Source organism: Sinocyclocheilus anshuiensis, unplaced genomic scaffold, assembly GCF_001515605.1.
Source record: "Sinocyclocheilus anshuiensis isolate Anshui unplaced genomic scaffold, SAMN03320099.WGS_v1.1 scaffold515, whole genome shotgun sequence".
NCBI lineage: Eukaryota > Metazoa > Chordata > Actinopteri > Cypriniformes > Cyprinidae > Sinocyclocheilus > Sinocyclocheilus anshuiensis.
In genome coordinates this window covers 522,167-534,290 of record NW_015548243.1, presented here as the reverse complement: position 1 = coordinate 534,290, position 12,124 = coordinate 522,167, and the positions used below count along the sequence as shown (strand labels likewise).

Below are 12,124 nucleotides of genomic sequence, written 5' to 3'. Positions count from 1 at the left end.
ATATTAAAACTTAATTTTTGATTAGTAATATGCATTGCTAAGAACTTCATTTGGACAACTTTAAAGGAGATTTTCTTAATATTTAGATTTTTTTGCACCCTCAGATTTCAGATTTTCAAATAGTTGTATCTCGGCCAAATATTGTCCTATCCTAACAAACCATACATTAATGGAAAGAAGCTTATTTATTCAGATGATGTATAAATCTCAATTTCAAAAAATTGACCCTTATGACTGGTTTTGTGCTCCAGGGTCACATATTTTTTGAAACTGCATATACTTAGAGGATAATGCACTATATTATAACTAGATATTATATTAAAATATATCTTAAAATATATTATTATTCTAGAATATTTATTTACTATAATTTATATACTTTATATTTATAAATTCCAGTTTAACCACTTTTTAAATTTCACAAGAAATTAAACAATTAAAAACACTGAACATCCCGTATCATAATTATTAAAAAACGTATAAAATAAAATATCAAGTGATATTTTATTATTATTGAAATGCCATTTTAAATATATTTTTCATTCATTTTGAATTTGTTTGTATTTTTACATTTTCTGTTTTTATTTCAAGTTTTTATTTTTAGTAATTTTGTTCTGCTTGTCATTTTTAGTAGCTATATATAGTTTTTATTATTTTTTACTTCAGTTTTAGTTTGAATTATTTTAGCACTTGAAGTTATACTAAAAATGAGAAATGTTGACATGGTCACTAGCTGAAATAAAATACATTTAGTTTTTTTTTTATATTTTATTTTAAGTTAGCATTTATTTTTATTTTAAATGGCAATTAATTAATTGGATCCTGATTATAATACATTATAAAATTCTATTGTATTCTGTTCAATTTCGCTCATGGGATGGTTGCTCATTTGACCATATTTCCACTAACACAAAACAGCCTTTCACTTCTGGAAAACACAGTTTGCATGTATTACAGGCGTGTAAATCAGGAAGGGTGTTGACAGACCTGCTTTGCTGGACATCCCAACCATGCTCTTCTTGTGTTTCCAGAAACTGATGTCATTTTTGAAAGCCAGAAAATCAAACAAAAGCTGAAAAAAAACAGCATTGTTTTAATGCAGTGAAATATAAATCCCATCAGCATCTGCCGTATGAACAGCACTCATTAACACAATATGATGGATCTCTGTGTAAAACACACAAGCTTACATGGAAGGCGGCCACAAAAAAGGTGAGTGCGAGGAAATATAGATTGGTGTCCACAAATATCCCCTTGATTTCATCAGCATCCTTTTCAGTGAAGCCTAGAGCGCAAAGAAAAAATATTGCTGTATTAGTTAGGCAGTGTTTAGCAGTCCAAAACAAGTTAACTGAATGAACTACACTACTTGACGAAAATACAATTTTCTTCAAAATAATAATTATTACATTTAATTTAATACAATTCATATTGCAGTTGCCGATATATGTATTTTTTAAATACTTCATGGATTATTGTTTTAATTATATCCAAAAAAAAACAAAAAACAAACAAACATAAAAAGCATGCACATCGAAAAATGTCTAAATACAGATTACAATTTAATACTTATATTAATATAATATTAGTTTAAAATTAAAAATATTATTAATATTTATATATATATATATATAATTATATATTATACCATATATAATGATTTTATATAAAATTATTTAATAGCAATCCAAAACCATTAACCGAATGAACTATATAACTTAATGGACATAAAATGTATCTAAATGAATATGAAATCTTAATACGTTTACTTATATACATGAACCACTTGCAATGCAATTAATCAGCTAATATTTTTTTATTTTATGGTTGTAAAAATCCTTTTTTTTTTTTTTTATAAATATTGTACAAAATAGGTGTTCATTCAAATTAAGTTTTTGCCAGTAATAATAATATACAGTTATAATAACCCTAAAATGAAATAAATAAATAAAAATAAAAATAAAAATATAAAATAAACTCCGGCCATTAAATGAGCCATTTAACCTTGATAAATTCACTTGAATTCCCCAGGAGACAGCAGATTCTTACCGAACTGCTGAAGTGAATAAACGGCGTCCTGCATATGGATCCAGAAGCGCAGTTTCCCGAGAGCGATGGAGTCGTATGAGATGCTCAGCGGCAGTTCAGTGGTGCTGCTGTTGATCTCCTGCAGGGACAGGTTTCAAACGAAACACATTATCACTCTGTGAGCAGCTGCAGGAGAAACACTGGAATGCAGAGAATCAGAGGAGCAGCACCATTAAATCCTTCACTCTGTTGCTCAGCTCATCTACAAACAGCAGCGGCAGGTAAATCATCTTCTTCCCGCTCTGATATCTGCAGGACAGGAATGCAAAGGAGAATTAGAGAGCCAGGTCGGATGATGAAAAACATTTCACTGTATGGATCATTTTACATGCTTTTAAATGTGGTAAGTCACTAGCAATTATCTCATAGATTTATTGCTTTATCCCTTAATGGACTACAGGTCATTGCAGAGGTCAGGTGTAATGTGAATGAGCCCGACTGACTCACACTCTCATGTAGCGGTGCACGTCTCCAGGAAGAGCCTCTCGGTCAAACAGGAAGTTCTCCGACACCACGTTCACGGTCAGACGGGAACGCCAGTGAGAAACGGGCCGGTCCAGCTCAGAGTCGCTGCTTTGCTTTTGCTGATCCGGTTTCGGAGTACAAATCAGATTGGTTTACAGGAGCATGAAAACAAAACTTGCTCAGATGCAGGACGTGGGCTTCAGCTCACCTGCGGCTCGTCCTGGCGCGTGATCAGGCTGATCTCCGGAGGTTTGGGCAGCGTGTATGTGGTCAGTTGCGTGACTAAATGCACCTGGTGCGGATCCTGCCACGGAGAGACTCCCGCCTGATGCAGGAACACCATGGCGTACAGTGTGCCATTCTTGCGGGTCTTCTTCGGCAAAGACACATTGACTAACCTTGAAAAGACAGAGGCACAGATGTGAGAGAGCGGATCTGGTATGTGATAGTTGCCTACAATGCAGCCCTACAGGATGAAAATACAGAGTAACTGTGATATAATGTGTTAGTTAAGTACTACATCTGCTAAATGACATTGCTTTTACCTCTCAAACCTGGTGTTGACATCAAACTCTTCCTCTCTGTGGATCAGACTGTGTCCACCATCAGTATTGGGTCTTAATGCAGTGTAGACGCTTAGCTAAAAACACACATCCAAAATATCACTGTTAATGCATTTATTATTAAATATATTCTTATTGCTGGAATGTATTTTGTACTGTATAATGTTGATTATGTGCCACCTAAATAAATAAATTAAATAAATGTCTGCTAATGTAGGTGAAATGTGGAAATATTTAGAGATAAACAGTGTAAAAAAATCAAATAAATAAACAAATAAATATAATAAAATTATGAATAAATAAACATGAGATTAAAATATATAATAAAAAAATAACAATGGTATTTAAATAAATAAATAGGATAAAAAGATGAATAAATAAAAAATATATTAAAATATATAACAATGAAGTAGATTAAACCAAAAAATAATTACATGAATAAATAGAATTTGACTAAAATATATCAATAAGAAAAATAAATTAATATATATATAAATAGATAAATAAATATTAGATTACAATATTTAAAAAACAGACAAATAAAATTTGATTAAAATAAATATATAATTTGATTAATTTGATTACAAACAAAACAATGATTAATAAAATTATGAATAACATTAATAAGAAATTGAATAAGTAAATAAATACATAGTATAGTGGGGAAAATAATGTAATAATAACTAATTTTTCAGTCTAAATTGGGTCTTTAGACAAGAAACTATACAGATGCCTTTTAAATAGTACAATTGGGGGCCCTTGCACAAGGATGATCATATTTGAGGATCCATGGCATCTAAAAGATTGAAATCCAATTGCTAATGAACCAAAATGTAATGTTATTTATTAATTCATAGTCCCCATTTTTTGCATGTGCCAATATGTAGATCTATAAAGACCTGCACAGTCCAAGTTTTACAGGAAATAAGTTCACATGTGGCAGCAGCACACGGCGCTCTTACCTGCAGTCGAGGGTTTGCGGCCAGGTAAGGAGAGATACAGCTGTCACTCTTGGGTTTCTCGCAGGGTTTGGTGTAAACGATCCCGAACATGACCCAGCATGTGTGCAGCACATAGAGGAGGAAGACCCCCACGATCAGACCCGTCAGAGAGGTCTTAGGAAACATCTTACTGCATCAGACACAGCACACACACGAGCAGAAGCCGCTCATCAACATGCTGCTCGGAGACTGAAAATAACGAGACGAGCTGTCACTCTGCTCCTGAGAGTCACCGCTGCATCCTCAGAAATCGCGAATAAAGTCATAGATGACTCCTCGTGAAGAAACGCGCGTTTAATTCCCTTAATTTATCGCTACGTTCACTTTAGACGCCGATGTTTCAATGGGCGCTTACTTCCGGGATTCACTTCCGGTTGCAGGGTTGCCAGATTTCTTATTGTTTTCAGTTTAACGGCGGTTGGCGTCCAGCTTATGGTTGCCAGATTTGTTTGAATTCAACGTTTTAAATATCAACTAGTGGCCAAATAAAAACAGTTCAAATCTATTTATTGTGACACGTCTTTGGACATCTGTAATCTAGCCGCGGATATAAAGACTTTTAAACGTAGTATCATAATCGAAATATAATACACACAATTGTTCACGTGAACGATTATTTAATATTAAACAGACGTTAATTAAATATTTTATAAATTACTTCTACTACTGTGTGAAAATATTCTGGTGATTTTTGTGTGTAGTGGCAGCAGCCCTTGCGTATAGTAACCCAATTTTATGGTTTTGTTGACTGAAATATTTATATATATATTGACAATATCAGAGACTTTGTGAATAATAAAGCTGTAAGAACTTTGTGAACTTTAAGATATATTTATTTGATTTTATATATACGTACAAGTGTGTGTATGTATGTATATCTTGTATTTTTGTTTTGAAGTTTTATACTTTCCTCCCCCTGGCAACTGTTTTTTTTTTTTTGTGTGTAATTTGTCCTTCTATCTTTTTCTTTTCGTATTTTAATGTTGTTTTATTGTGTGTTATTGTTCCTTGAATAAAAACAAATTTAATCAAAATTTAAAAAAGTATTCACGGATTCTGCTTCCGTTCCGCACCGGAAGTGATCCCGCTCATAACTGCAGTAGCGTCCGACGCTTTTCTGTCGTTTTGCGCTACAATTTTTTCTAATTTCGGTGGAGGATTTGCCCTTAAAATCCACCGCCAGCATGAAACTCGTCAGGTAATAACCCTCTATATGTATTATATTATTAATATACACTAATTCCGCGCAGCGACATGTGATGTAGTTTGACGGATGGAGTTAGATTGTATGTAGCTGTTTGTTAGCTGTTAGCTACAGCGGGCGGGAATGAATGAATGAATGAATCCGAACGTGTTTGTTTGGGTATTTTCTCTCATTACTGCCTTGTTTTAAACGCATTTGTGTTTTAGTCTTAGGTTTATGAAATTATGCATAAACCTGATGCCTGGCCTTAAATCTTAACAAACGCAGCAACCGAAACAATCGCTTTTAATGCTAGTAACTTTATGTTTGCTTGTTACTACTACAAATAAAATCTGCAGAACGCACGTGTATATATATTTTATATGTTAATGTTACTAGGGAAATATTATATAGATTTAAATACAATTTCAAATTTCTATTTAGTATGGCTAGTTATGGAATCCCTACATAAAAAAAACAATGGATTCGACAAAATGCATTACATGCGATGTTTGTGCTGCTGTAAGGTTGTTTGTTATTGTGATGAGTGCTTCAGTCATTGTTTTTGATTGTGATGCTGCAGGTTTTTGATGAAACTGAGCCACGAAACAGTCACTATTGAGCTGAAGAATGGCACACAGGTCCATGGCACCATTACAGGTAATTATGTTATATCATATAATAACCTTCTATGCTAAAGTCAAAGTATCTGCTTCAAGTTTACGTTTAAGAGTATGCTTTCTCTTTGAATCCTGTACACAGGTGTGGATGTCAGTATGAACACTCACCTCAAAGCTGTGAAGATGACCCTCAAAAACAGAGAGCCCACTCAGCTGGAGTCTCTCAGTATCCGTGGCAACAACATCCGCTACTTCATCCTGCCTGACAGTCTTCCTCTGGACACGCTGCTGGTCGACATCGAGCCCAAAGTCAAGTCAAAGAAGAGAGAGGCTGGTGAGTGCTGGAAAAAAAACGGTCTAAACTGAACTAGGGTTGTGACGGTGAGGAAATTTTCCCACCGGTTAATCGACGTGTTACAACACCGGTAATACCAGTATCACCGTGGGGGCGGGGCGTTCCCTCTTTTCCTTCGCTTTTAAATAGCTTGTAAAAGCGGCGTGCGCATTTTACTTTCACTTTCAAATAGCGGCAATTCGGAGTAAAGCAATTGTTCGTTTTTAGTTAGTTTGAATTTTCCCTCTTTTCCTCGCTTTCCTTCGCTTTAAAAATCTAAACGACGGTGGGGGTCGGTGCCGCGGTGGGCAAGTGACGTAACCGGTGTTGCGGCTTAACACCGGTATCACCGTCAGCACCGTCTATCGCGGCAAGCCTAAACTGAACATGACATTGAAACCACAGATTGATTGAGTATGAAAATGTTCTTTTGTTTCCATCTCTGTCTTGCAGTGGCAGCCCGTGGGCGAGGAAGAGGACGGGGTCGTGGCAGAGGAAGAGGACGTGGCCGCGGCGGGCCGAGGAGATGAACGTCTCAAGCCACTGTACATCTGTGCGCTTTGTACAGAATTTTTTTTTTTTTTTTCATTTAGAAAATATTTAGATTTTCATTTGTTTGAATTTTGTACATTAAATTCATTTCTTTTGAAAACTGTTTTGAGTCTTTTGTTGGAGTCCTCAACTGTTTGTACTAATCATAAGGCAGTGATCTTTCTGCAAAGGTGTCTGGTTATTTTTCTACATTTATGTCAATAAACTGCTTGATTTAACTTGTGTAGTTGTTTACTGAAGGGTGTTACTTTTTATTTAAAGTGGTCCTATTATGCTCTTTTACAAAGTCTTGATTTTGTTTTGGGGGTGTACTTGAACAGGCTCTCATACTAGGTTGTTTGAAAAACACATTTTTCACATATTTTACATTATTACAACACCTCTCTCCCCAGTCTGACATGAACGGCTCGAATAGATACTGTATCAAATGAAGGCCCGCCTTCTGAAATACGAAATGTGCTGTGATTGGTTAGCTGGGCCGGTGTGTGTTGTGATTGGCAGCACTCGGCGCCTGGTCGGGAGATGTCATGACCCTTACCATAGCCGCCTGCGAGCTTCAGTATAAATATTGCATCAAAATCAAATCAATTTGAGCGCGATTTAAACCCGGAAGATTGTAACCACTCTAAGTTCGTCTGCCTTGGGAAAGCTAGCGTGTCTCCGACATAGCGATAACACTCGCTGCCTTCTCTAGTGCAGCTCGACCAGGTCTCGTCCCATTCGTCGATATTTGTGATATCACAAATTCCGGAAAATATGCGTTGTAGTCCAAACAAGTCGTTCGTTGTAGTTTTTGAAAAGTGATTTCTGTTAAATAAAATATCTCCTTTTGAAGTGGACTTTGAATTTTGTAACTTTGCAGATCTTTTTGTATGCTCAAACAGCAACATTACAGACTAACTAAAGTTGAAAAAGTGAAAAAGCATAATAACACCCCTTTAAGCTATAATGGCCTGTGTTGAAGTCCAATAATATTGCTGCTTATTTATTTATTTTTAAAGTGAAGTTAGACCACAATACCCAAGTTTGTAATGTATCTACTGCAGTTGCTACTGAAAACGTCTCCATTCATCGTGTAAGATTGCTGTTAATTGGAAACCTGGAAATACAATGGACTTTTTATGTTAAAATATATATTCTTAATACAAGTATTTCTGGTTATGCACAAAGTTTGCCTTTTTAAAATTAAGTCTCGTTTTCTTTTCCTTTTTTTAACGATGCTCAAAAATGCTGATCCAGTAAAGTTTTGTTTTTCAAATATGTTAAAAATATCTTTACTTTCCATTAAAATGTATGATCTAACATAGTTATTTTTCCTTTGGTTTAACAAACAAAAAAAGTGTACCAATATTGCCTAAACGTTGTTTTACACATCTGCTTTAGCGTGAAAGGACGTTTGGGGCTTTTATTCTGAAAATTGTGATCAAACTGCACAGGTCAGGTGTCTTTAGCGAATCGGTTCATGTGAATGAGCCTATTAAAAACAACGATTCGATTTTTTTTTTGCGTTTCGTTATTTAAAATACCGCATGTAGCTGACATCATAATTAACATCAATTAAATTATTATTTTTTATTATTATTAAAATCCTAACCCAACTCACAGGCCCCCTCGTAAAAGTTACTCCGGTTGTGAATCATTATAAAGAGTCGACTCACGAGAACGATTCCTTAGTGAATCGGACACTTTTAGCCAGCTGTCTTTAGCTAAACAAACTGGAGCTTTCAAAGGTTATAAAAGCCCCCAGGATTTGTTTTTTAAAACGCGTATGCATATCTTCTCTTCACGTTGCTTAGGGCACAGTGTCAGTAAAATGTCATCCAGCGGGTTTTTCATGTACTTTGCTTTTGGCAGTAATTTACTGAAAGAGAGACTTCAACTGAAAAACCCATCAGCTGTGTTTCACTGCGTCGGCAGGATACAGGTAAACAAACACATTATTTGATTGATTACCATATTAAGCACTTACTGAATGGAGATACGTACATAGAATGACAAAAAATAGGCATTGAAAGTATTGTCTAACATTAAATTTATAATGGTTGGAATTAACCATCGCTGTAATCACAAATAACACTATAAAAACAACAGGAAGAAAGGATTTGTAAGGAAATTGCATTTTGAAACAATGTTAACTTTACCTTGGTGGGTTTCAAGGTGCAACGGACCCAATATTACTTGGAAAACAAATAGTTTATTATTACATTTCCCCCCTCTAATTGTAGAACTGTATGGTTAGATATATTAATTATTAACTCATTTGTTTACTTATTTGAATGAAAAAATCTTCACATATATATATATATATTTTTTTTAAATATTTTATAAAAAAAAATTTTTTTTAATATTTTTAGAAAGTGGGAATTAAAAAAAAAAAAATGTTTATAACAAAAAAATTTTTTTTAAAAATTAATATATTTAAAAAAAAAAAGCATCATACAACAGGATGTTCATGGACATAGTACTATAGTACAATATAAAGTATCATTGTATATATCAAAGCATGACTGTCTTGTAAGAGATTTACTGTGTCTCAGGACTACAGGCTGAATTTCGGTCTTTCGGGCGACTGCACTGACTGCGCTTGGCACGGTGGAGTGGCCACAATACAGGAGAGTGACGGAGACGAGGTCTGGGGAGTCGTGTGGAGGATAGACAGCCAAAACCTGCCCAGTTTAGACAGGTGAGATCACCTGGGATTGTGATCTCTCCCAAAATCACACTTTCATCTTGTATTCATGATCAGTATTGTATGAGATATTGATATTTCTTTTCACACAGTAAAGCATACATCTCATATCGGTATTTCATGTCCATTTATTTATTTTGTAAGTAGAAGTTATAGTATGCTGGTTTTTAGTACTTTTGTCTTTGACAAAATAGTATATAGGTTAAAAAAAACTATAACATAGGCGTTCATCATCAGCTTAGTCAGATAGCAGCCACTAGATTGTGCATCCTTATTACACCCTGTAAAGCTTCCATATGTTGAAAATGTTCTACTCAAGAATTAAATATATGTATTTAGGCATGTTTTCTGTATCTTGCATGTGATTCAGACAGGAACAGGTTCATGAAGGTGTGTACAGCCCATTAGAGGTCAAAGTGGAAACAAAGGAAGGGCCACTTCTCTGCCGGACGTATAAGATGAACAACTTCAGACCCTGTTCCCCTTCACCACAGTATAAAAAGGTACACTTTACTGTCCACCATTAGCCTGACTGACCAAACCAAAGCATAACATTTTAATTACAGATCACAAAGTGGACAGTTCACCTGATCAAATATTAGCATGTGTTTTCATTTAAAATACAACTATATTGAAAACAGCTGAAAGTTACACTTTAAAACTTTTAAAGATTAACTTTCAGCTGTTTTCAATAAAGTAGTATTTTTAACCTTATGTACAAGATTATCATAAGACCTCTCTGACAGTCTAACTGCATAGCTATCATGATAAGTGTCAGTGAAGGGTCTCTTCTTCATTTATCTCATCTCATTCTTCATCTAGGTTGTGTGTTTAGGGGCTCAACAGAACAGCTTGCCTCAAAACTACATACAGAAGCTTCTGGCACTGGAGACAAACAACTACAGCGGCACTTCCATATTGGATCAGATTACAGACATCCAGAAATTACCTGCATGAAATGACCGGTGGTTTTTTTTTTCATGCTTATCAAGTCAATTAATCATAAATAAAGTCCCGGACTTTAACCCAATGTTAGGCACGTGTTGGGTTGAAATCTTTTGTAATAAGAACTGAACAGAAGATACACTGATCATCACAATCAGCTTGTACAAGCTTTGTTATTATGTAAAATGAGGCACCAGTACAAATGTCAGTTCTGAAGAAGAAACAAAAGGTTTCTTTGTTTGCCTTTGGATCAAGTATTGGATCATGGAAAGTTCCACAAACACATGGGTATGTGTGATGATCACTATGGGTTTGTGTCTGTTGATTCTGTTGAATGTGATGTTTGATCCAGAGAAGGTCAGACTAACATCTAAAACCTGAAAGTAAAACACAGACAGTCAAATGCATGTGACATTACTGCATTATCCACTCTAGAACAATTAAAACAAACTTTGCTCTATTAATATGATAATATAATCCTGTGATAAATGGTGTCAAAAAGCCCCATTTAATCATCCAGTTTATAATGTCAAATCCAAAACGCCATGGATGATGACTTTTATCCTTTGACCCTTAAAAGATTTGTGATACATATTGTAATGGACAGATGTGGGAAAATAATAATGTTCCTGCTTAAAAAAAAAAAAAAAACACTAAGATGGTATTTCTTTGTGAATTTAACAATTCATGTCCCAGAGGGTCTCTGTTTAACACAAATATTGCTACACTGGAAGACCAGAAAATATTGAAAATATCACAACATTCAAAATATCATTCATATACTCAAACATTAATCAAATGACTATAAACAGAATAATACTATTTTTTAATATATAAAAGAAAAATTAAATTTCAATTACAATATATGGACATTTTTAGTCGTCACTACTCACAGAAGCGTCTGTAGTCCATAATGTGGATCATCCTTCAGATCAGAGAGCAGCTTCACATCTGAATCTCTTAGTTTATTCTCAGACAGATTCAGTTCCCTCAGGTGTGAAGGGTTTGATCTCAGAGCAGCACAATCTTCATCTGTGACTCCACAATAACTCAACCTGTAGAGAACAATGACACTCTTTACTCTCTCAGTTCAGGATCTACAGCTCAGCCCAGGTGAAAAAAAGTATACTTCCATAATGTACTTAAAGTACTCTATTTTCGCGCACTAATTTTGTTCTTAATATACTAAAAATTATTTTTTAGTACTTAAGATAAACGTAAGATCATCTAAGTGTACTTAACTGGAACACCATGAATATGAACAAAAATGCACTTTTAACATACTATCTCTGCATTTAAAAAATGTAGTTACCCACCACTTGTAGAACACTTGCTTGTACTAGTGTATGAAATATTTTCGCACACTAATTTTGTACTTAATATACTAAAAATGATTCTTTAGTACTTCTTAAGATGAACTTAAGATCATCTAAGTGTACTCAGTTGTGCTATTTTGGGACACCATGAATATGAACTAAAATGCACTTTTAACATACTATCTCTGCATTTAAAAAATGTAGTTACCACTTGTAGTACACTTGAACCCATCTTTCATACACTAGTACAAGCAAGTGTTCTACAAGTGGTGACTAAATACATTTTTTAAATGCAGAGATAGTATGTTAAAAGTGCATTTTAGTTCATATTCATGGTGTCCCAAAATAGCACAACTGAGTACACTTAG

At 34.6% G+C, this 12,124-nt stretch overlaps 3 protein-coding genes across 4 annotated transcripts in view; 2 read left to right on the top strand and 1 right to left on the bottom strand.

The window, feature by feature from the left end:
- clptm1l (CLPTM1 like) overlaps positions 1-4,483 on the bottom strand; it is an 8,224-nt gene extending 3,741 nt beyond the window's left edge. Inside the window, exons 1-8 of one of the 2 annotated variants that reach the window (XM_016442534.1) lie at positions 4,079-4,483; positions 3,099-3,193; positions 2,762-2,951; positions 2,536-2,684; positions 2,259-2,337; positions 2,050-2,167; positions 1,191-1,285; positions 988-1,072 (exon numbers count right to left, since the gene is read on the bottom strand). In XM_016442534.1, coding sequence (XP_016298020.1) covers positions 988-1,072; positions 1,191-1,285; positions 2,050-2,167; positions 2,259-2,337; positions 2,536-2,684; positions 2,762-2,951; positions 3,099-3,193; positions 4,079-4,243 — 976 coding nt within the window. In that variant the 5' untranslated portion in view covers positions 4,244-4,483. The remainder of the gene's footprint in view (positions 1-987; positions 1,073-1,190; positions 1,286-2,049; positions 2,168-2,258; positions 2,338-2,535; positions 2,685-2,761; positions 2,952-3,098; positions 3,194-4,078) is intronic. The other variant, XM_016442535.1, reaches the window with a different exon arrangement.
- A 699-nt stretch (positions 4,484-5,182) lies between these two features.
- Positions 5,183-7,024, top strand: snrpd1 (small nuclear ribonucleoprotein D1 polypeptide). Its single transcript, XM_016442523.1, has 4 exons — positions 5,183-5,315; positions 5,884-5,960; positions 6,063-6,254; positions 6,708-7,024. The coding sequence occupies exons 1-4, from the start codon at positions 5,302-5,304 to the stop codon at positions 6,782-6,784; spliced, it is 360 nt and encodes a 119-aa protein (XP_016298009.1). The 5' UTR covers positions 5,183-5,301; the 3' UTR covers positions 6,785-7,024.
- Positions 7,025-8,486: 1,462 nt separating this feature from the next.
- Positions 8,487-10,713, top strand: ggcta (gamma-glutamylcyclotransferase a). The gene is made up of 4 exons (XM_016442532.1): positions 8,487-8,730; positions 9,344-9,489; positions 9,866-9,998; positions 10,318-10,713. Exons 1-4 carry the CDS (start codon positions 8,575-8,577, stop codon positions 10,450-10,452), a joined length of 570 nt encoding a protein of 189 aa, XP_016298018.1. The 5' UTR covers positions 8,487-8,574; the 3' UTR covers positions 10,453-10,713.
- The last annotated feature ends 1,411 nt before the right edge of the window (positions 10,714-12,124 follow it).